General features: G+C 41.8%; 1 protein-coding gene across 1 annotated transcript in view; it reads right to left on the reverse strand.

Moving 5' to 3' along the window:
• The window catches only part of PIGG (phosphatidylinositol glycan anchor biosynthesis class G), a 97,554-nt gene that overhangs the window by 33,751 nt on the left and 38,240 nt on the right, over nt 1-25,563 (reverse strand). Inside the window, 2 exon segments of the mRNA XM_009274638.2 lie at nt 11,404-11,567; nt 23,643-23,952. Of these exon segments, the coding sequence (XP_009272913.2) occupies nt 11,404-11,567; nt 23,643-23,952 (474 nt within the window).

The raw sequence follows: 25,563 nt of genomic DNA on the forward strand, positions 1-25,563 counted from the left end.
AGATGTGTGGCAAGACAGAGTGGGACAGCAAGTGAGACAGAGGGAGATAGTGAGAGCCTGAAAGCTTGAGTGAGACAAAGTGCAAATAAGAGAGAAAAACTGAGAGATGGAAATGTATGAGAGGGCAGGAAAAAACGTTAGACAGGAAAGCAAGAGAGAATGAGAGAGCAAAGTGCCTAAATTGACACAACAGCAGCAAAACACATAAGACAAAGCAGCAAAGTGCATATGAGAGAGGGAGAGAGAGTGGCAAAGCATGCGCACGAGAGGCAAAGCTTGCATGCATGAGGTAAAAAGCATGAGCACAAGAGACTGACAACTGTGAGAGAGAGAGTGAGAAAGAGAAAGCATACATGAATGCAAGAAAGCGAGAAAGGTGAAGTGCATGCATGCGAGAGGGGCAAAGCACAAATGAGGGAGAGGCAAAGCACATGAAAGGTAAAGCACACAAGGCCACGTGTGCGAGAGAGAGGCAACGTGCACACGGGAAAGACAACATACACGAGGAAGATAAATGCATGTGAGGGGGGAAGTGTGCAAGAGGGGGAAAGTGCGTGCAAGAAGGGGAGGCACGTGAGTGGAGGGAAGTACACATAAGAGGCAAAGCGCACGCGAGGGGCAAAGTGACAGAATGAGACAGGGAAGTAGGGAAGTAGAAGAAAAAAGCACGAGAGAGGCACAGCTCATAAGACAGGTGAAATGCAGGACAGGCAAAACATGCAAGAGAAAGAAAGCATCGGGGAGCAGGGAAAGCATAAGAGAGGGAACATACATGCAAGAGTCAGAGCACATAGAATCATTTAGGTTGGAAAAGACGCTTAAGATCAGAGTCCAACCATTAACCTAACACTACCAAGTCCACCACTAAACCACGTCCCTAAGTGCCACATCTACATGTCTTTTAAATACCTCCAGGGATGGGGACTCAACCACTTCCCTGGGCAGCCTCTTCCAATGCTTGACAACCCTCTCAGTGAAGAAATTTTTCCTCATGTCCAATCTAAACCTCCCCTGGCACAACTTGAGGCCGTTTCCTCTCAGTCTATCACTAGTTACTCGGGAAAAGAGATCGACACCCACCTCGCTACAACCTCCTTTCAGGTAGTTGTAGAGAGCGATGAGGTCTCCCCTCAGCCTCCTTTTCTCCAGGCTAAACAACCCCAGTTCCCTCAGCTGCTCCTCCTAAGACTTGTGCTCTAGATCCTTCACCAGCTTCTTTGGACACGCTCCAGCACCTCAATGTCTTTCTTGTAGTGAGGGGCCCAAAACTGAACACAGTATTCAAGATGTGGTCTCACCGGGGCTAAGTACAAAGGGATTACTACTTCCCTACTCCTGCTGGCCACACTATTTCTGGCACAAGCCAGGATGCCATTGGCCTTCTTGGCTGCCTGGGCACACTGCTGGCTCATATTCAGCTGGCTGTTGACCAACACCCCCAGGTCCTTTTCCGCCAGGCAGCTTTCCAGCCACTCTTCCCCAAGCCTGCAGCGGTGCATGGGGTTGTTGTGGCCCAAGTGCAGGACCCGGCACTTGGCCTTGTTGAACCTCATACAGTTGGCCTCAGCCCATTGATCCAGCCTGTCCAGAGCCCTCTGCAGACCCTTTCCACCGTCAAGCAGATCAACACTCCTACCCAAATTGGTGTCATCTGCAAACTTACTGAGGGTGCACTCAATCCCCTCATCCAGATCATTGATAAGGATATACATGAGGGAAAGGCAAAGCACATCAGAGAGAAAGGCAAAAGGCACACAGGAAAAGGGTGTCAAAGAGAGGGAAATACAGGTGCAGAGAGAAAGACAGAAAAGAGAGGGGAAGCCTCAGAGTGAGAGGGAATGTGAGAGGGGGAGAGAGGGGGAAAGGGACAACAGAGAGAGGGAAAAGAAACAAAGGGAGAGAATGGAGGGGCAGAGAGGAGAGAAAGCCAGTGTATGTGGAAGGACTCAAGAAATCTTGAAAGACAGAGGCAAAGTGCACCCAAGAGATGGGAAATGCCCAAGAGAGAGGAAATGCAAATCTAAGAGGGAGGGAAAGCAGGTCCGAAACAAGCAGAAAGCAGGGTATGGTTGGGGGAAGCTCTACAGATTGAGAGGAAAAACAATACAGATAGAAGGGACAGAGAGTGAGTGAGAAGGAGAAAGCACAAGTGAGAGACTGCAAGCTTAAGAGAGGGAAAGTGCATGCAAGAAAGAAAAAGTCTGTCAGAGACAGGAATGCATACAAAGGAGAAGGAAAGCAAGAGACAAAGAGGCAAAGAGAGAATGAGGGAGGGAAGTGCAAAAGAAAGAAAAGGCTTGTGAGAGAGGGAAGGTGGGAGACAGAAGAAGGACCCAGGTAAGAGATTGAATGTGCAGAGAGGGAAAGCACAAGCAATTTGAATTTGTAAGAATTTGAGTGTGTGTGTGAGAGATGGGGAAAGTGTGAGACATGGGAAAACACACAAGAAAGGAGAAAATCTAGAGAAGCGAAAGGAAGATAGAAAAAGGATAAGCAAGAGACAGAAGGACGCGCAAGACAAAGACACACAAGAGAGCAAAAGTGCACAAGAGAAAGAAAGCAAGGGAGAAACAAAGCACATTCAAGTGACAGAGGGAAAGCACGCGTGAGAAGAAGCATGCATATGAGAGGGAGAAAGTGCATGCGCAAGGAGGAGAGTGCATGCGTGAGAGGGGGAAGGATGCAGGGGGGAAACGTGCAAGAGGGGACCACACAAAGGAGGGGAGGACCACACAAAGGAGGGCAGGACCACACAAAGGAAGGGACGACCACACAAAAGTGATGGAAGCGTGCCAGCCAGGGGAAGAGCACAAACAAGAGGGAAGCAGGCAATAGAGAGGGAGAGAGGCATGTGAGAGAAGGTGGAAGCGCATGCAAGAAGGGGAGAAGTGCATGAGAGAAGGTGGAAAGGTGTATGAGAGGGAGAGAAGCATGTAAGAGAAGGTGAAGTGCATGCGAGGGGGAAAGAAAGCCCACACAAGGCAGGGAGAATGCATGTGTGAGAAGGAGAAAGCATGACAGGGAGAGGGAGAAAGTGTGTGTGAGAGAGGGGAAAAAGCATGATGGGGGATTGTGAGGGGGGAAGTGTGAGGGAGGAAGTGTGTGAGGAGGAAAGCACATGAGGAAGCACAAGAGGGGAGAAGCATGCTTGCAAAGGGGCAGAAGCATGACAGAGACAGAAGTGCATGGGGGAGGAGAGCGCGAGAGTGGGGAAGCCCCTGAGAGAGAGGTAAGCACGTGCGAGGAGGGGAAGCACGTGCATGAAAGGTGGGAAAAGCCTGCACACAAAAGAGACAGGGAACATCCACGCATGAGAGATGGTGAAAGCCCAGACATGAGAGACAGGGAAAGTGCACAAAGAGGAGAAGCATCTGTGAGAAGGTGGGAAAGCAAGAGAGAGAGGAATAGTGGGGGGGGCAGGGGAGGAAGGGGACAGGTGTATAGCAAGACAGAGAGACGGAGAGAGAGGGATAGCAAGAGATAAGTATGAGCACAGGTATAAGAACTCTGTGTAAAACCACATTCGGGGTGCCCCAGTTTGGCTTGGACACCTCCTGCACATGAATAAATATTTACTCTGGTAATTGTATACTTTGCGTCCTTGCCTCCCTCCTCAGTCAGTGCAGGCCAGCTGCAAATTTTTGTGACAAGACAGAAAATGCACGAGAGAGAAGGCAAGTGTGAGAGGCAGAGAGGCAAAGCACATCAAAGAGGTGTAAAGTGTGTCCAAGAGAGAAGGGAAGCTTGCGGGGGGAGGGTGGTCATGAGAGGATAGCAAGAGAAAGAGAGGGATGGGGATGATACCAAGCAAGGTAAAGAGAGGGATACCAAGTGACTGAGAGAGAGGGGTAGCAAGCAAGAGAGAATGAGGGACAGTGAGTCAGAGGCAGAGGGGAAGCTCATAGGAAAGTGTAACTTCATTTTATAGCAGCACCAAGCTTCAGGGTCCTTCCTCTACTAACAGCTGTGTGGACTAATCAAAGAAATCTCCTTAGATGTCAGTATAGACAAACCTAATCCCTTTCATCAGAATTTACTAAAATTCCTTTTATTGCACCCCAGTGCCTATGATTTTTGAAAATAACATGCCACTTGCTATTTGGATCCCAAAATTTCTGCCTGAAATTGATGTCCCCTACGCTACTCATGCCCAAAGTCATTAATGTTGATTCTCCTAATAGATTCAATAAGCTTATGTGTGTATTAAATTTAATGAACTCTTTTGTGTAAGCAGCATTTGTAAATCTAGCCATACAGGACTGCAGAAAAATATTGTCTCACAATGCAGAGGTTCCAAACAAGAATAAAGGTCAAATACTGCACCCTTTTGGTACAGCAAAGTGATACTGCATACCTGCACTCTAGGTAGAGTAAGAAGAAGCTTGTAGCTCTACAGATACATTGAGAACTGGAAGGCTGTACAGCCAACTCAGCTACATGCTTTTGAGCATACTTCTATAAGTCACATGAACACCAGAAAAGCAAAGAGGAGGAAGACAATGTAACCATAAAAACCTAAAAAAAAATTAAAGCTTGGGCAGAAATAAAAAACAATTTCAGAACGTTTTCCTTTCAATTCAAGATTACCCACAAACAAACAGTGATAGACCACTTAAAAATTAAAAAGCCCATCTGACGTGTACTTAAAGTGGCCTCTACCTAAGCCAGCAGTTCTGTTGATGAGAACAATCTCATAGCAATGGCAGTACACAGCATCAATAAGACCACTTAAAAGCTGTGTGGCCAACTCCACAATGCATTTGGGCAGTAACTAGCGCACTGGAGCACAAGTTCTCAATTAGAGTCATCAGCCATTACTAGAAAACAAACCTCATCTTGGGTATGCCAAATCTACCAAAAATTAGATCATAGTTTTTTAAGTGCCAAATCTGTTCAGATGCTTACATCTATCTACACAAAGCAAAAATAACCTAACCCACCCCAAATCTGTGTATTTATAAATTCTGTGCACACAACTTCCTTTAACTTTTACATAGAAAGTGTTTCAGCTCCTAAAACACAGCTGCACAGCTGGTCCATGGCACAACTGGACGACATTTATTTTGCAAATGGCTTTGAAGTAACTTGTCATTTGTTTATAACATAGAGGAAACTGCAGGCAACCCTACTTTGCTGGATCACTTTTCACTACTAAGAAAATACTTTTCAATACTAAGAGTCATTGCTGCCTGAAGGAAACCTCATAGGAAAAGTCAGTGTCTCACCAGCATGACAAAGGAATGAATGAAGAGGTATCCATCACAGAGCACTAATGATGTCTAAGAGAAACCTTCAGCCATCACTGCAATGACAGCATGTCAGGAGATACCTAAATGAGTAAAATACTATTCTGGCTTGTGGCAATAAAACCCCATTCCAATTTTATAAAATCACTTCCAGATTTCCATACACATGAATGAACAAGTAGATACCTTCTTCTATAAATTTTATTTATTTTTTTATTTAGAGAATGGGACTGCTGGCAAACACAACAGATAACAGGTATTACCATTCCAGAGAATAAAGCAGCAGTATATTCTTAGTTGCAAACATTTTTTCAGCTTTAACTAACCTAAGGAAGAGAGAATGGAGTGAAACAAGAAGAATTAAAAACAACTTATGTAAAATACTGAAGGGTTCAGGGAAAAATGTTTGAATTGTTCCTTTGTCTTTAAGGAGGGCTGCACTTTCTACATGGGACTCAAAAAAAAAAAAAGTATATTGAAACACTGATTGCATGTCCAGCTTATATCAGAAAGAAGAGGATTAATGTTTTAACATGGTTTGTGAATGGGGGACTCCATGAATCAAACACATTAGGTAAGATGGTAAAAGCTGATGTTAACTGCTGAAATTCCTTTAGCTAGCATGCCTTCCTAATTCTGTTTAGATCAGCATTATAAAAGAATTCACAGCAAAACTTAAGTTTGTTGTGCTGGTATTCTACATTAACAAAGTCACGGCATAACATTAGAAGTTTTGCAACTATTAACACCCTCCTGTTGGGCATAACTTCCATTTTCAATACCTGAAAGCCATTTGCTAGCATGAAAGCACTGTTATAACTTTTGATCACTAAGGAAGAAAAGCCAAAAAGCACACAGCCTTCCAATGCTAGGAAACATCCACCAGCTCACCCTGATACTTGACTCATTAAACCAATTAAAACACAGATTCCAATGTGCAAGTAATCTGAAAACTATCACGATGCCTAGCTAAAGAGTGGTAATTACACAACACTGTGAACGTCACCCACGTGACAATTTTGTTTGGGTAGAAGCTTGAAAACTGAATCCATCTGGAGTGTACTGCACAGTGAGGTCATATAATGTAGGTCAGATTATCCAACAACATGTCCCTTTTCCCGGTCATAAGGATCGCAAAATCCAAAGTTCTACTTCAGGTCAGAGTAATACAGCGGTCACTGTAAAAACTACCCTTTACATGAATCAGGTGCTCTCTGGAACTTATGCAAGTCACACAGAGAATACTTGGTTAAGCTTAGGCATCAGTTTAATCAGTACTCCCTGTCTCAAAAATAGTTTCAATAGTTATTGCACAGTTTCCATGGAGACTGAAGCCAAAGAGTTCTTCTTACTATTTCTGTCTGTGAAAATCCCATCACATTTAAGCTGCCAAGTTTCTTAGGAGAGCCTAAAAGACTAAAAGTGGCAGTAATATCCATGTGACTGTCTATCACATGCCACTTAATTATTTTAGAAACATATTTACCTTTCTGTATGAGGAGAATATTTTATAGTTCCACGTGTTTGATCAGATGGAAGCAAATTGTCTAAGGAGTTCCAACTACATTTCCACAGCAAATGTATTATTTCAGAAAGTCCTTATTTTCTATTCCATCATACCATACTGGCTGAAGATACATGGGCTACATGTGTCTACTGCACTTTCATCTCACAAGGGGAGGCTTTGAACACCATCTCCCACAACATCCTCACAGGCAAACTGATGCAGTCCAGGCTAGGAAAGTGGACAGTGAGGTGGGCTGAAAACTGGCTCAGCTGCTGGGTTCACAGGGTTGCAATCAGCAGCACAAAGTCCACCTGGAGGCCAGTCACTAGTGATCAACCCCAGGGCTTGACACTGGGGCCAATACTGTTCAACATCTTCATTAATGATCTGGACAATGGGGCAGAGTTCCCCCTCGGCAAGTCTGCACACAGCACAAAACTGGGAGGAGTGGTTGATATGGTAGATGGGTCTGCTGTCACTCAAGAGGCCACTCTGGCTAGAGAAATGGGCTGACAAGAAACTCAAGAAGTTTAACAAAGGGAGATGCCAAATCCTGTACTTGGGGAAGAATAAAGCCATGCACCAGGACAGGCTTGAGGCTGACCATCTGAAAAACAGCTTGGCAGAGAAGGACATAGGTTGTTCCTGGTGGACAAGTTGAACATGAGCAAGCAACGTTTCCTTTAGCCAACTGAGGGCTGTAGTGGGAAAAGTAGAGCCAGCAGTTTGAGGAAGGTAGTTTCCTCTCTGCTGAGCAATGGTGAGATCACATCTGGGGTTCTGGATCGAGTTCTGGGCTCCCCAGTACAAGACAGACATGGGTGTACTGGAGCAAGTCCACTGAAAGGTCACAAAGATAATGAAGGGATTGGAGCATCTGACATAAATGAGAGGCTGAGAAAGCTGGGATTTTTTTAGCCTTGAGTAGAGAAGGCTCAGCAGGGATCTCACCAATGTTCATAAATATCTGATGGGCAGAAGTAAAGATGTACCCAGACTCTTTTCAGTGGTGCCCAGTCAAAGGATGAAAGGCAATGGACACAAACTGAAATACAACAAATTCCACTTAAACATCAGAAAACAACTGTTTTACTGCGGGGGTTGTCATACACTGAAACAGGTTGCCCAGGGAGACCCCGGAGTGTCCATCCTTGGAGATACTCAAAAACCAACCGGACATGGGCCTGAGGAACCTGCTCTGGATGACCATCCTTTGGAAAGGAGGGTTGGACTCCAGACTCAAGTATTCTGTGATTTCATAAATGCAAAGTGCAGAGAGAGGGAAGGGTATGCATGTGTACTTGCCCCTAGGAAGTGATGCCCCAGTGGAGCTCAGCTTCCAAGAACTCCAGCAAGAAGCTCTGGTAAGCCAACCCAGCTGATGCAGCTATAAATTACATGGGCTCTGCTAAGCGGCTGGAATAAACAAAGATAGCTAGCACCGAAGTCAGGCTTCCCTGTCCAGGTCAACTTCCTCAGATGCAACAGCTCTAAAATAGGCTGCAGGATGCTAGGGACTTGCTAAGAATGGCACTGCTGAGCAGTTCTGGGCACATCCATTCAGCTGAGACTGTACCAGGATGCGTCAGGAATCCTGACAACATCCTGTGGCAATCTAATTGGACCCACTCAGCATACTCCAAACAACCAGGGCAGCTGGACTCTTTTAGATCCTCCTATCTGGAGGAAGTGGGGAAAGGATCTTCATCTTGCACTCAGGACCACATAAAAAAAAGAAAGGGTTTGAATTTCACTGACCAAGGCATATTGCTTATAAAACAGTTAATAAGAAGCCTTTATAAAGAACATTCTAAAGCATCCAGCTGTTTTTTAAAACACTCAGTCTCCCATACATTTAAGAAAACACATGAAGCAGCTGACCTCTGCCTTCTGCAGTTTCAGCTTTGGATCCAGGGAATAATGACAAAGTAATGAGACAACCATTTGGCCAGCAACAGCAAAACGCAAGAGTAAAATAGTGTACGGACCAAGTTCTGAGCACCGTAACGTACCAATTTAAACAAGTCCCAGCAGCTACAGAGATTCCAGTCCAGAGTTATTCAGTGTTTCGTAGAGGAAACAACCTTACCAGTTGACCCAAATGAACCTTAAAATGGCTACAGACACAAGCTGCTTGATGGAATCTACTTACATAAGTGATGTGGGTATTACAGGTCACAGCTACCCACTTGACAGCAGTTTAAACCAGCACTGTACCTGGCAACACTACTAGCTGAGCTTTTAATCTGCAAAAATTCAACCAAGAAAACATCAGAACAACAACCAACACTACTACAGAGGCACATCATTTGAAACAATACTAAACAAGTACAGATCCTCAAAGATTTTGTTACAGAAAATTTTTTATTATTTTGTTAGAAGAGCTTTCAAAAAACATGCTGTATGGTATCGTTTTCTCTTCATTGTATGTTAGTGTTCATCACAGCCTGCAGCCTAGGGTTTAAACAACATTAAAACTTCATGTCTTTAAAAACATTATGGGAGCTCTTTCCCTCTCCCTCCCCAGACAATGGCACTGAGGCAGTTTACTCCACTGTGCTCGGAGTCCTCCAAGCACAAGCAAAAAGCTCCACTTCCAAAGCACCTACAGTGTAATAATGAAGAATGGAAAGTGGGACTGCAAAAAAAACCAACACAGGAACATGGATATGACCAGTGAAACTGTCTAGCACTATTTTAAACAAAGCATGACAAAGGTATAAAGGAATTGGGAAAAACAATAGATTAATAGAATGTAAGTAATACCCAGGGTCGTGGGTCACATATTTACTAGAAGACAAGAGGCAGGGCTTTTTATATGTATGTGGTAACTCTTTTTAAAGAGAGCTGAAAAATGGAGAAAACTTGAAGAGCTTGGATACTGAGAAGATGCATTGATGGAGCAAAGCAGTAACTAAAGCTAAACTGAGGAGCATTAGAAACAGAGAGTTAAAACTGAGTTTGTTGTCAAGACACCAGGTAGTAGGGAAAATTCAAGAAAGGGGTTTCTGTGGTTATACAAATCCAGACATCAGTAATTTGTGTATTCCACATCTACTCCTCCTGAAGCAAAAAAATATCAGAATGAACAGAGAAAAGGCTGGTTTTCAGAGGCATTATACATAAAGACCAGTACTTATCAATCTATATAAGACCAAAGATGACTTCAAGGTAGCTGGCCTCTGACTAAGAGGTAATGTTCTACAGTGAGCCTCAATCTACACTAAGGAGTGCATTACTAGAGCAATAGAGTGGCCCAGCAATGGGCTGCATAATTCCACTGCAATAAAGTAGAGAAAGCTAGACATCTTTAGAGAGCAATATGGCAGACAGGCAAATCAGTGAATAAGGTGAATAATAACTCTACCTGTTAAAGGTGCCTGTTAATATGGAGCAATGGACACAATGACTGTACAGGAATTTAGCCTGTTAGAACAGGTCCTTCCCGGTTCAAAAACCTCCACTAGTCTACACAGCTTGGTCAGCTGGGGATCCCATCTCCTTACACCTTTGATGAACACACACGTGCCAACACAAGTTCACAGTGTAGGTATAGCCCAAAACAAACAAGCAAAAGGAGAAGAGAGAAGCCAGAAAACAAAAAGCACTGACAGGATGAGACCAGATGACACTCTGTAGATAAAGGGAAGTCAGAGGTTTACAGAGGATGACAATGCATAAGGCAAAGAGTTGTGATAAACGAAATACTGTCTAAAATCCCACCTACCAAGCCTGCTGCAATATTTTGTTCCCCATTTAAAAAAAAAAAAGCGTACATTTAAATTCCACAGGTAACAGAGGAAAGACTCTGGGATGGTCAGAATTTAGTCACTGTCAAATGTTATTTCTGTGAAAATATATCAAGTTTTTGCATTTGTGCATTGATATTATACGATACGGAATTTACAACTCCTCTCTATTTTAACATACTGCATCTCTCCGTTGAATGCCCTGGATGGTGAGTGAAATGCAATATTAGACAGTCCAATTGGATTTTACATGCACACTCTAAGTTACATAAGCATTTTCCAACTATGTCTTCTTAAAATTCCAAATGCAGTAATTCATTTTACATTAACACATCTACTACATAAGATAACCAAAAGTACAGATATTTTAGCTACAAATGACTGCAATAACCAGTAACATACAATAAAATAAATCTGTTTTATTTATAAAACATTGTATGTCACTATGCCAAACAAGGACAGACATTCAAAGAACAGCATGTTAGTTATGTTTGAATTCTACTCTATTACTTTAAAAAGTCCTTCTCAGGTCTCCTACTTAATAGGTTCCAAGAAGAATGTTTTCAGGCAGCAGATGCTATTGCAACAAAACATAATAAAATTTTAAGTAATTTAACACAGCAAACTGAGAACTCATTAAGAAACAAAATTAAAAATTTAAAAGTAAAGCATACACGTATTTTCCCAGTGCAAAACTTCTGCAGAGGAAATGAAACTGGAAGAGTGAGGTGATACAAATTCATACCAAAAAAAGAGCATGCATTTTCTTAATAGAAAACTAACTTCGAAGGAAAAAAATGATGTGAACAAAACTATTTGTTTGAAAAGGTATACACTATATGGATGGTGTTCATATCTGCAGTACGCAGAGGAGCATTACTTTAGTTCAAAACATGATTACCTGTTAACTTCAGAACTCAAGTAGCACAGCAGATGAATGGCCCAAAGCAAAGGTCCTGCATATGTTGCAAATGCTGTAAGGAAGATAGCTGGTATCTCCACATAGCTTTCTAGTCCCACAAAACCTGCTGAAACATCCACAGTAGCAATGCCATTTGAATTTCCCTGAAAATAGCAATAAAAAAGTAAAGATTCAAATGTCTCCAAAGAAACATTTAGAATACATTAGAATAATATTAATTATTGCATCAGTTAAAGACTTACTGTTTAAGCCACTTTACATTACAGCCCTATTCTTTATGTTGGAATTTCAGTAAAGCAGCTTACCAAACAAGAGATTCTGTTTAGGATTTACAGACTAATGAAGGCATAAACAGCATGATCTTTTGCTTGTCTTATTGTGTCTGCAAATTGACATGCCTGTTGTTTAATAAATTACATCAAAAAAAGAGTTTAAAGCAAGCAGCTACACTTGCTGATTTCAGTCACAGTAATGAAAAAAAATGCATTTTTCATCACACATGGTTCAAATCCAAGATTTTAGGCCTGTTGCCTAAATTACACCAGGAGATAAATCTTTCTTGCCCTTAGAGACAACAGGGCTCTAATTTAGAGCTGTAGTGGAACACTACACTGCCCACCTGCCTACCCCACGACACAAACTGCTGCATGTAACCGGATTAAGACAGGCAAATTCAGAGAGGTTTCTGTTTCCCAAGTCTCTATACCACAACAGATTGCATTGAAATAGACTCAAAGTCAGCCTAGGTAACCTGAATCATCAATAACAGGCAGTAGGTTTTACTAGAAAAACACAGGGAACTTGTGTTTTGTAACAAGTAAGTATCAAGAGCTGTCCAAGACTTTTATGTTTTACCTAGTTTTCTTTTTCAATGACTAAGACCACTAAGTAACAGGGGGTAACATAAAATTGAAGGAAGTATTTTCCACTGAAGATGCCCAAGCATTTAACTTTACTCAAACACCTAAAGCAGCGAACACACCCTGTGATTAAGGCAGAATATTTCTTAGCTTAGCAGGTCACTGATAGGTTTCCTCAGACTAGCGCAAAAGATCTCAGATATTGTTACTGTACCTGGAGAAGCTGATCCGTTTCTACAGCACTGGTCTTCTAATAGGCATCAAACTCTCCTTTCCCCACTACAGAATCCCAGAACACCACAAATGTAAGGGCTGTCACCACCGATGGCCTCAGACCCAGTCCCAGCAGAGCATATGAGGAGTGGTGGCTCCCCCTTTCCCTCTGACCTGATCTCCTCTCACCTTAGTGACTGCAGTCTTCTTGAACCACAAGTTACCCCAGCAAGGAAGTGCTATCATCAAATACGCGTCTGGGTTGCCTACAAAATCCAGAATATACAGGGCATAATGGGTTTGTGTGGCAATGTTTTGGTAGCAGGTGGGCTACAGGGGTGGCTTCTGTGAGAAGCTGCTAGAAGCTTCCCCTATGCCCGACAGAGCCAATGCCAGCCAGCTCCAAGATAGACCCGCCACTGGCCAAGGCCGAGACCATCAGCAATGGTGGCAGTGCCTCTGGGATAACATATTTAAGAAGGGGGGGGAAAAAAACCCCCGTGTAACAGCAATTGCAGCCAGAGAGAGGAGTGAGAATATGTGAGAGAAACAACCCTGCAGACACCAAGGTCAGTGAAGAAGGAGGGGGAGGAGGTGCTCCAGGCGCCTGAGCAGAGATTCCCCTGCGGTCCGTGGTGAAGACCATAGTGAGGCAGGCTGTCCCCCTGCAGTCCATGGAAGTTAACGGTGGAGCACATATCCACCTGCAGCCTGTGGAGGACCCCACGCTGAAGCAGATGGATGCCCGAAGGATGCTGTGACCCTGTGGAGAGCCCATGCTGGAGCAGGCTCCTGGCAGGACCTGTGAATCCATGGAGAGAGGAGACCACGCTGGAGCAGGTTTGCTGGCAGGACTTGTGACCCCGTAGGGGACCCATGCTGGAACGGTCTGTTCCTGAAGGACCGCACCCCATGGAAGGGACCCATACTGGAGCAGTTTGTGAAGAACTTCAGCCCATGCGAAGGACTCACACTGGAGAAGTTAGTGGAGGACTGTCTCCTGTGGGAAGGACCCCATGCTGGAGAAGGGGAAGAGTGTGAGGAGTCCTCCCCAAGGAGGAAGGAGCAGCAGAGACAACATGTGATGAACTGACCGCAACCCCCATTCCCCATCCCCCTGCACTGCTCAGGGGGAGGAGGTAAAGAAAATCGGGAGTGAAGTTAAGCCCAGGAAGAAGGGAGGGGTGGGGGGAAGGTGTTTTAACGTTTAGTTTTTATTTCTCATTATCCTACTCTAATTTGATTGGTAATAAATTAAATTAATTTTCCCCAAGTGGAGTCTCTTTTGTCCGTGACAGTAACTGGTGAATGATCTCTCGCTGTCCTTATCTCAACCCACAAGCCTTTCATTATATTTTCTCTCCCCTGTCCAGCTGAGGAGGAGGAGTGATAGAGTGGCTTTGGTGGGCACCTGGCATCCAGCTGAGGTCAAACCACCAGCACGAAAAATAGGTAGCTTTTTCAGGTACATAAGTAACTAGGCACCAGGGACAGCAAGAACCCTGTTCCTGAAACAGCTCTAAAATCTAAGGAGAAAAAAGCCATCCATGTTGACAGAACCATTCAGAGCTCATCATCAGTAGTCACTGTCCCCGTGAATCCTACCACGAAGATATCCTCAGAATGTAAAGGGAGCCTGCAGCTGTAAGAGTATGTAAGGTATGGATTTTACCAAGACATCGTACAGAACAAAAATCTTGACTTACGACTGTCAGTCCTCCTCATTTTGACCTTCACCATGCACCACTGTAGTAAATTATTGTTATGGTGCACCAGTGTAATAAATTATTGTTATGCATTTAGCGTAATGTTCAGCAATGACAGGAGCAGAGCAAAGAATAACTAATGACGAGCAGCTAAAGCAAAAGCTATCTGTGCCCTAGAACCTGTAAGATGAGACTGGAAAAGAAAGCTGTAAAACAAGGCTCCTCCTCAGGTTTAAGGGGTATAGACTGAGGACATGGCAAGAGCAGAAAGGTCAGGTGCAGCACTTGCAGAGCAGAGCAGGGTGCTGCTCCTCAACAAGCAAAAGTTTGACAGGGACAGGTAGGGAGAGAACCTGTTCTCTTTTCCCCCAATCCCTGTCCACAGCAACAGGTCTTTTCCCCGCCACATCTAGTTATTTTCTCTCCCCTCCTTCTCGTCTGTATGATGCATGCAGAGTAGAAAAGTTGAGCAGGATTGCCTGATGTCTCATCTCATGAAGAGCTGAAACGTCTCTTTCACACTGTTTGCTCTACCTGTACATACACATGGTTGATCCTTAGCACCTCGGGGCAAGTCCCCATCCCGCTGCATGCGAGAAAGAGCAAGAATAAATGCAGCACCTGGGAGTGCATGTCACTGGTCCTGCAGAACAGGGCAAAAAGATGTACTCTCCTCTGGAAGGTACAGAACCTTCCAGGAAGGAACCAGGAGGAAGGAACAGTGCTTTCCACCTTCTCCCCAACTTCCTGTGGTTCCTTTCACACAGGGCTCACTCCAGCTATCTTTGACTTTGTTTAAAGTGATGTAGCTGAAGAAGAAGGAGAGTAAGGATGCACACACTTGGATCCACACACTTAAAACTCCAACCACACTGGATGTTAAGTGTCCAAAAACCCCACTCTCACCAGGAATCTGTTGAGCCTCGTGAATGGTTCCACAGCTACTATTGGAAGAGCCCTGCTGAGCAGTAAGAAGAATTTTTTCTTCACGTTAGATATCTTTCTCCAAGACTAATTCATATATTTGAACTGAATTTTCGTAGCTTATAACTTCTAATACTCCACACAATACATAAATACTGACAGTTCAGAGTGCCTGCTTTTATTTTGAAGTATCACTCAAGTATTTCAAACAGTGCAATAGGTTATTGTGGTAAGGGCAGAAAGTGACAGGAGACAATGTGCTATTGCATAAAAGCATTCCATGATAATCCATCATGATCTAGCTCAATGAAGCACAAATATAAGAAAACTGGCTACAGAAACTACCCAGCATATGTGCTACAGTAACAGAGGAGAATCCCTCCATAGACAGTAATGAAAACAATCTAAGACCCTCTTCAAAGCTGCAATGATTTCTCTGAAAACTTTTCAGATACCACATCGCTCACTGAATATGAGCTATTACCTGCAATATCTCAGTGACTCTCACTGAACTGAGAAGTACAGAGGTGCAAGACAAAACTGGCATGCTTCTGGCTTAACAACTGGTTTAACACAACTGACTATTACTGCACTTCCACTGAGCCCTTCACATAGTTGTATGCCTTTCTAGTAACTGGAATTCTATAAACAAGCATAGAATGAGGAATTTATTTTCAATATTTGAAGCAAATAATTTAAGGTGAAAAAATGAAGTCATTGGAAAAGGTTGGCCAGAAAGGTTCTGCTGCCTCCATCCTTGGAGGTTTCAAGACCCTGAGCAACCTAGTCTGACCTCACAGCTGACGCTGCTCTGAGAATGGGGTTGAACTGTGGGCCTTCTGAGGTCCTCTCCAATGTAAATTATCTTACAATGCTTTAAAATCATAACAAGAGAAAAATATAAGCCACTTTAAAATGCCACTCAGTCCATCTCTCTATCTAAAGGCAAGATGAATTAGATATAAATGATTCTGAAAATATACAAACCTATTCTGTTCTCCTCCAGTGATAAAAAATACCAGAAAGTATAAACAAGTCTTAAAGGTTTTGAGACTGTATTTTCTTTCTCCTCTTCCGCAGACATACTGCTGTAAGGATGGGAACAAAAAAACTAATAATACATGGAATTTTTGTTCATTCATGAGCTTTCATCCAAGGTAACTAAAATATTTTAAGAAATATTTACAGCAACAAATTTTTTAGGAGCTGCTACAGTTAAGAGAAACAACCAATGCATTTATTTCTATTCTTACTGCATTTGAAGGGCAAGTAGCAATGATAAAGATATAGTATACTTCTGGGAAGTGACTGATGACTTGTGAGATGTGGACAACTCAGAGCTTAGGAGAAAACAATCAATCATTCAAGGTTGTTGAAAAATTGATCAAGAGGTTCTCAAGCTTGCAGTAATATCCTGACAAATAAGTAGCATTCTGACTAAATGTATTAATTTCATATCTGTTTCACAATACTGGAGTATTTTTAACTTCGCTTCTCTTCATCAGTTTACACAAAGCAATACATAAAGCAAAGCTCCTGACTACTAAAACAAGACTAAAAAACAAAGTGGTTTTACCCAGGTCCACATAAATAACACAGGACTTTATCCAGCCAAGCTCTGAAAACCTCCAAGCATGAAGACTGCACAACTTGCGTGTGCAATCTTTTCCACTGCTTACTATTCACAAAAATCTTGCTAAAGGGCTGGAAAAACGAGTTAATGTGTAGTCTTCCCATGTAAGTTACAACTGTTTAATAAATTTGCCTTTCAGGTTCACATTATCAGAGAGCAGCAAGGGCCAGCTGGTTCTACAAGGGAAGGTAAGATGGGGAATGAGCGTGAAAACAAGGCAGGTGAGAGCAGTAAGTCAGGAGGACTGGGAACACTCAGTGGCATGTCCAGGTCAGGACTGGATCCAGATACAGTGATCAGGGCCAGACGCAGTCCAAGGATCACACAGCAAGTCTGTAGTGACAAGGCAGGTCCAAGATTAGGCTAGGAAGCCCAGCCAGCAGGTCCAGATCAAGATCAAGAAGGTACGAGGCAGGCACAGACATACCTGCTTACACAGCTGTGACACAGCACAGGCAGTAAAGCATCAGATTAAAAGCAGCTCCCAAAGGAAAGGAGGGCCAGGCCCTTCCTTCTAGCTTTTCTCCCAACAGCTCCTCTCGGTGAAGGAGATGACCTTGAATTCTGCTAAACTAAACTCCTAGACAGGAGATGCACTCAGGGCCCTGGCACAGATGAAGTGTAGAATGCAAAACCAAGTGTAAGGTCAAGGCATTTGTTTTCAACCAATTTGTTTGGGTTTTTTTTCTACTTCTACTTAAGATCAAAATATTAGCTTCCACATTCAGGCACTTCATTTCCCCCCCCCTGCCCTTTCATCAACTATACCAATCGATTAATGAAAAATATTATCTGTTCCTATGAACCTTGCTTACTCTGCACACTTAGGATTTTCACAGCTATACTTCCATAAAGTCTTTAAGGACCCTACAATATTTTTTCGAAAGAACCCTGCCTCATTCATTAAATATGCTATCCTGAACAAAGCTATTTTTACTCACTATCATATTCAAAAGGCCATCACTTACATTCCACACTTAGGAAGACAGAGTTACTGCTTTTGTCATTATGTACCCTCCTGCCTACCAAGATTTAATAAAGGCTCAGCAACATGGGCAAGAAGTCTCATTCTCCTCATAATCACACCAGGACATGTGCAAAAAGTAGTTCTCCAAATCTCTCTCCTACTTCCAGATGGAAGGGTTTTATATTTAGTTTGTATTTGTCTTCTCCTGCCTCATTTAGCTAGCACAGTTTAAATTTAGTATCCAATCTGATCTACGACAACAACAAATTTCAGTGTTTTTCAATTTCTGTATTTCAACCATAAACCTGCTATCATTTTTGTATGCTGCATTAGATCTTTATGCCTGTCTGGAAGTTAAAAACATAGCACCACTCTGAACCCAGCCAGTTTAACAGTGGTAGCTCTAGTAACCACAAAACTTAAGAAAGTCAGGGAAGACATCTAAATCTATGCCAGCAGTACACATCATGCCTAATAATACAGTTGTGCTTCCTTCACATCTCTCCCCTAGCATTCAAGCATAGATATCACTCACTCCAGACGTAGTAAACGAGTGACTAGCTGGTACGAAGCCAGGCTGAACAGAGGTCAATACTGAAGTTGAGAACATGATGGACTTCTTCAGCAGAAAAAGCCCAGTTGTACTTCCTTAATGTTTATTCAGTATTTGAGAACAAAAGATACATACTCTGTCTGAAATACAACCCTTTCCTAAGTCAGTCAAAATGTAAGACCTCAGTGTTGATGGTCAAGGCCAAGACAGGTAGTTGCTAAATCTGGGATACCTGAAGTTTACTCAGTAAGAATGGTGTACCTTCACTGGAAGGCACAGAAGTAAGGAGGGGATCTGAAAGATGTCACCAAGCAAAGACCTTCCTTTTTTTCCCCACAAGGTAAAGGAAGAAGATTAAATTGTTTATTCAAACAATTAAAATCTGTTACTAAACCAGAAAGCTACATCATGAAAGGTATGGGTCCTTTCAGAGTTCCACCCTCCATCACTCAGGTAAGGAAGAGTTGGGAAGTGTACATAACCACCCAAAAACATCTATGGCTTCTCCTGAGGTCACTCATCTCTGGTACTCTTGAGATATACATAAACACCTAAAGCTTGAGTGCCTGCATCTGTCACAAGAGATGTGAGTAAACAGGGGAACCTGCATTGCCATGAGAAGAGAGTGTTTGTAACACACCTGAAAGGGGGCTTACCTCTCTGTGTTTGGGAGAGGGGGGTCCCGGTGCAGGGGTGGGGGCTAGATCTTTTTCAAATCAGGTATACAAAATGGCATAGAAATTGGTGAGTGTTCATCTGTTGTATATCTGGTATGGATCCTGCATCTATAGGTCAGTGACTGCCAGTTAATTAAGTGCCATTAATATATGAATGCCAGTTAATTATGTGTCACTAATAAATCAATAAAACACTTCAATCCTGATTTTAAGCTACACAAACTGAGCAGCTTTTCCCTTGCAACATGTCATTGGTGCTCTAGACTCTGAACTCAAAGGAAAGGGAAGGAGAAACTTAAATATAACCATGAAAAATAATTAATGAAGAAGTGAGTTTTGTAGGTTCTCAGGTTTTTAATTTTCCCTGGTAGTGCAGATCAGAATGCTACATACTGAGCAAACCTACATACAAAGAGCATGAAATTAAACATAATTACTGGAAGAAGTTTCTTCCATCTTTGGATCTAGAATCCCAGACAGGAAAACCTATTCTCAGAACAAATTGGGAGAAATTTACCATTGAAAAGAGAGCATTAATTAGATTTTGAGAGACCTTTGTAGCTTCCGTAATTTCATGAGCTATCAGCTTGACCATTCTACTTTTCTACACTAAAATTTTGCACATCAGATAATTGCTTTCAATTGTGAAAGGCAAAAAAACCTCCCACCCTCTTAGCGTTGTATGATTCAACTTGTTCCTTTCCATTCCTGCAGAACAGTTTTTTCATCAAAGAATAAGAGAACAAAGCTAATATCTGAGGAGTGGTATTTTGGTCAAACTCTTAATCTCCATCCTAGAAAGGGCATCTAATGTAAATGTACTTAAAGCATTTTTAAAAGATAACTGAAAACTTGTTCTCTAAGGAGTGGGGGGTAGAAGAAAATTCCATCTGTCTTGACTCTTAAAAGCACTTTTTCCCTTAGCAGAATTGATTTCTCTATTTTTAAACTTCTCTAGGATGTTTTGAAAACAGAAAAAATAGAGAAATAGAGATAACTAGAGAAAAACAGAGAAAATAGAGAAATAGGCCACAATCAAAATCCCTCCTGTTCTATTACAATTCATTCATCATTTTATTCTGTCTTGGGCATGCTGAATAGGCACACACCTTGGGTTTCCAAGTAGACAGCCAAAAAAATCTGCAAAAGACTGTTGGCAAGTTCTTCAGAAATTGATACATTTTTTAAAGGGCCCCATGCTAAAGAGAGCAAGAATTTGTCAAAATTTTTGCTAAGCCATTGCTAAATTCAGAAGAATCTCTTCAAAGCTGGAGTTTACAGACATGTGATGGGACGCAAAAAGGCAGCTCCTTATCTGGATGTGCTCTGTTTCGTACCTCGGACTTAATAATAAACCAGCACGGGAAATAACATGACAGGGAAAAAGCTTTGGTCTGCTTCTACCAGAAGTTTTAGTAAGTGATTATGACCCTCCATTCTCCAGATCTTAGAGTGACAGGAGATGCACAAAGACCAATCAAGCAATCTGGCTCACAACAAAGCAATGGAGAATTTCTCCTTTCTGAGCTTTGGATGCTGTGATTCAGCAGCATGTCTATGTGCAAGAGATTTCCTTGTCAGAGATAATTTTTAAAATATCCTCAAGTTTGCTGAAATCTGTATCATGCTGGAAGTTATTATTTCCAAAGGAAACACATCTACAAGAAATGTCAAAATTGCCAGTGGGGTGTGATGGGGTGTGGGTGGATGCCCTGAAAATGCAGGATATCCAACAGCACAATGTGCAGCCAATTAAAATGGAAATCACTTTTTCCAGTCTTCTAAAAACCAAAAAATTCCTCAATTGCAAGGGTAGTTGAAAGAGAAAAAAAATTAGTCATTAAAAAGAAAAAGAAAAATCTTAAAACATATTTCTATCTTCCCACTAACACCAGTATAAAACCACTAAAAAACCCCAACACATGCTATCAGATCTAACTGTTACCTTTTACTGGTCTTGAATAAATACACTTTTATTGGTATAGAAAAAAACTTCTGGCACAGCATAATCAAATGGAAGGAGGTATCATGCTCTTGACAGCCTCTGATACCTTACTTCTGAAGCAGGTAAACATGTTTTCCAAAGTTCATGGAAATTCTTCCCAAAAGTTATTCCCCAATTTTTTGCAGCACTCAGATCAGAGAAGACACAAAATTTAACCTGCCCAATTACACTTCCACAGTAAATGTATTATTTCAGAAAGTCCTTATTTTCTATTCCATCATACCATACTGGCTGAAGATACATGGGCTACATGTGTCTACTGCACTTTCATCTCACAAGGGGAGGCTTTGAACACCATCTCCCACAACATCCTCACAGGCAAACTGATGCAGTCCAGGCTAGGAAAGTGGACAGTGAGGTGGGCTGAAAACTGGCTCAGCTGCTGGGTTCACAGGGTTGCAATCAGCAGCACAAAGTCCACCTGGAGGCCAGTCACTAGTGATCAACCCCAGGGCTTGACACTGGGGCCAATACTGTTCAACATCTTCATTAATGATCTGGACAATGGGGCAGAGTTCCCCCTCGGCAAGTCTGCACACAATACAAAACTGGGAGGAGTGGTTTGTACAGCAGATGGGTCTGCTGCCACTGAGAGGCACTTTGACAGGCTAGAGAAATGGGCTGACAAGAAACTCAAAGTTCAGCAAAGGGAAATGTCAAATCCGACACTTGGGGAGGAATAAATCCGTGCCCTGGGTCAGGCTGGGGACTAACCATATAGAAAGCAGCTTGGCTGAGATGGACATGGGGGTCTTGGTGGACACCATGTTGTCTATCAGTCAGCCATTTGCTCTTTGTGCAAAGACCAACAGCACCTAGGACTGCATTAGGGAGAGCATCACTAGCTGGTTGAGGGAGATGTTCCACTCCCTCTACTAAGCAGTGGTGAGATCACATCTGGGCTCCTGGGTCCAGTTCTGGGCTCCCCAGTACAAGACAGACATGGATATACTGGAGAAAGTCCACTGAAGCACCACAAAGATGATGATGGGAACAAAGCATCTGTCATACAAACATCTATCTGAAAGAGCTGGGTCTGTTTACTCTCAAGAGGAGAAAGCTCAGCAGGGATCATAACAATGTATATAAATATCTGATGCGAGGGAGTAAAGATGAGATAGCCAGACTCAGACCTTCTCAGTCACTCAGTAGCGACTAGCGAAGGGATGAAAAGCAATGCACACAAACTGAAATACAAGAAGTTCTGTTTAAACATCAGAAAAAGTTTTTTTACTGGCTAGGGTGGTCAAGCACTGGGACCGACTGCCCAGAGATGTTGCAGAGCCTTCATCCTTGCAGGTATTTAAAATCAGACTGGACACGGTCCAGACCAACCTCATCTGACTGACCTACCATTGGATGGGGGGAGGTTGGACTGAATGATCTCCAGAGACATCTTCCAGCTTCAACTTCTCTCTGATTTGATGGTTCTGTGAAATTCTCAGCCAACTATACCAAGAATTCATCATCACTGAAAATGGGCGCTTTATGGAAACATTCAAACTATTCTTTATTAGTCCCTTTTCCATAATTCGGATTTTCTTGCTAGCCTCCCCACCATTAAATTTCAGGTAGCTGCTTTTGCTTGGTACATCAGTACTGAGAGGGCCCTGCCTTCAGCCTCTTGCCAACCCAACTAAGGGCTGCTCTCAGAAGGCCATAATTAGAGCTCACTGCCTGAACAGTAACATTCAAGACATGCAAAAAACATTTAACCAAGAAATGTTACGTCCTCAGAGCAGGAAAACTGGGTAGGAAGGGATGAATCATGATGATCTTATCCCCATCAGCAATTCCCTATACTGACATGTACTCTCAGAACAAAGTCAAGCCAATCCTCAGTCAGTACTAACAGGATCAAAAATACAGTAGGAAGTAACCTAAGCTTGACCACAGTTTTAACATCCTCAGCCATGCCTCAAAAGTAAAGCCAACACAGATCTCACCTTGAAATTTTGCACCAAATCAGAAAGCCTCTCCTCCTAAACCAGAAACAACCTGATTTCCAACTTAACAAATGCCTTCTTAAGACAGTCTGCTACACTAAGTTTCGAACATTATTAGGAGTGTAAAGAACCTTTCCAGCTTCAATGCTAAGGAAAGTTTTTGTGGAATTGCAACCTTACTTGCAATGCAGAGAACTATGTTATTGAAATTAGTAAGGCTCCTCAGGAAAGAAGATACCATTTGATATAATAAGAATGGCAATTAGTTCTGATACTCACAAGAGACAGCAACTTGTCACAGAACTTTCCTTCAGTATTAAACTGTATGTAGACCTACTGTGATGCTACCAAAGGTTTTGTAAGCCTCAAGAATCAGGGACAAACAGCCATCTGCCTTTTATTGGTATTAATCAACTCAGCTGAAATTTTTAAATTTGTTATCACCAGAACAGTACTTAGGAGGCCCACTAACAGACCAAAATCACCCCTGGTATAGCTATGCGACATTTTTAACACTTTCGGAAATCTATATTGAAGATAAGTTATCAAGGTATGCATTTTTCCCTGATTCTGAAAACAAAACATTAATAATATAGTTAGAAACTAAACCCGTCTGAGAACTCATAAACTCTTTCTCTCTGAGATTTAGTTGGCATTTTACTCACAATGGACAATATTTCTTTCACAAACTATTCCCCCTCCCACCCCTGTAGCAGGGAGAGTATTCAGCTTACCTGAAAATAGAAGAAAGCTTGGCCAAACCAGTAGTGCATGATAGTAATCTGTGCTGCATCAAATTTCAAAGGTCTCCAGATATATTTTGTCATCATTGTCTGAATCAGCAGACAAAACACCAAGACTGGTAAATTGTGAGGTCTAAATAGAAGGGCTGCTAGTAGAACCAATCCACTATACACTTCCCGTAATCCTGTACTCTTCACACTGGAGTCTGCAGAAATAACCTGTGACTTTAGTAAATCTTTAGTGCCAGTGAAGACTATGCCAAGAACAAAGACATAAACAAAACGAGCTTCAGTAATCCCCCTAAAGAGGAAATTAAAAAAAGAAAGTAATAATAATTAATAAAGAAATCAGAAAGATGAGCTGCTTACTAATATCTATTTCACAGGTCAAAAAGTCTTTCAAGAGAGAACTGGAAGACCAATGCAGTTCTGCCAAAAAGGTTAAATTCTAAGGCTAGTACTGGCCAATTTCATGACAGCGCTTTCTCAAATACAAAAACTCTAAAAATGGTTCATACTTAAATTACAGCAACCTCCAGCTTTAGCAAAGAAAACAGCTTGTGCTAAAAACTAAACTAACCTAAAATATAAAAATAAAATTATATGTCAGTTAATGTAACCAAAATAAATTTAATTTATTACTATTCAAGGTCTGGATCCATATAGTCATATAAATATGCCATTTATATAGCATAATGAATTTCCCCAAAAATACTCCTTTGAGTGATATGGAAACTTTATTTCAGGAATTAAATTGACTTAAAAATGACTATTCCCTTTATGCTCTTCAGTGATTTTTCACAACTCATTCACACAAACATATATTTCTTTTTAGCCAAGCAAAAAGACAGTGATAGTATTTGAAGTTCCTTATTTCAGTCTGAAATTTCTGCATACTTCAGACATTTTCTCACCTTACACAGCTGCACAGATATACAGATGTGCTGGTTTATACCAGCACATTTTTTCCTTGTAACTGTACACATTTTTCAAATCCTTAAGCAATCCCATTACAAAAAAAATGAATTTTTTAAGTAGGAAGTGTAATTAGCATCTACTGCTATGTTCATTACACCTATAAATTCATTGGCCTCTTCATCTCCAGTGAAAGTCGGCTTCTGAAGAAAGCACAGTATCTCGTCCAAAAAGCTGACAAGGACAAGGACCGGTAATCTTAAAAACTGTGACCTGCTATTCTAGAAGTGCAAGGCCCAAGGAACAAAGAAAGTAAAAGCAGCTATCCATCAGAATGCACTGATATTCTTACGTTTACTGGGCAAAAAAAGTCACAGACCACATTAGTGTGAGCTAAGCTATAATAATAATCCAATGAACTGACCAAATAAGCATATTAAAAATTCTGTGGTTATAGATCTATTTTTTTATCTTGCAAAAGATAAAAATACACATTTATCTACACACTTTATCCATAATTTAATATACACTGTCCTTAGGGATTACCAGTCACTTTATACATGAGTGGTGAATGAACATGGTCTTCTACAAAGATAATATAATTCACTCAGAAGTGAGGATTCTTGAGTCATCTGGACTTAATAATATACGGAGGATTAGACCATGACACTAAAAACAGTAAAAGCGTAGTTAAACTTGGTGTAACTAGTGTAACTAGCTGGCCACAGAAAGAAACACTAGTCAAAATTTCTAAAAATAAATTTCTCCATTTACATTTACGTATTTTTTCAGTCTTTGGAAGGTCACCTTCCTTCTCAAACAATTACTAACAAATGAGCTTGAATTCAATCTTTCTTTTCCACATACAGGAAGCAGAACCAGAAAGCAAAAGGAGAAATAATAAGCAATAGTATTTACATGTTCAGTTTTCTTTTTGCACCCACAGAACCAAGAAAAAAGGCAAAACCACCACATAGTGATGTGGCCTTCCTAAACA

This window comes from Aptenodytes forsteri, unplaced genomic scaffold, assembly GCF_000699145.1.
Source record: "Aptenodytes forsteri isolate BGI_AS27 unplaced genomic scaffold, ASM69914v1 Scaffold224, whole genome shotgun sequence".
NCBI classification, from domain to species: domain Eukaryota; kingdom Metazoa; phylum Chordata; class Aves; order Sphenisciformes; family Spheniscidae; genus Aptenodytes; species Aptenodytes forsteri.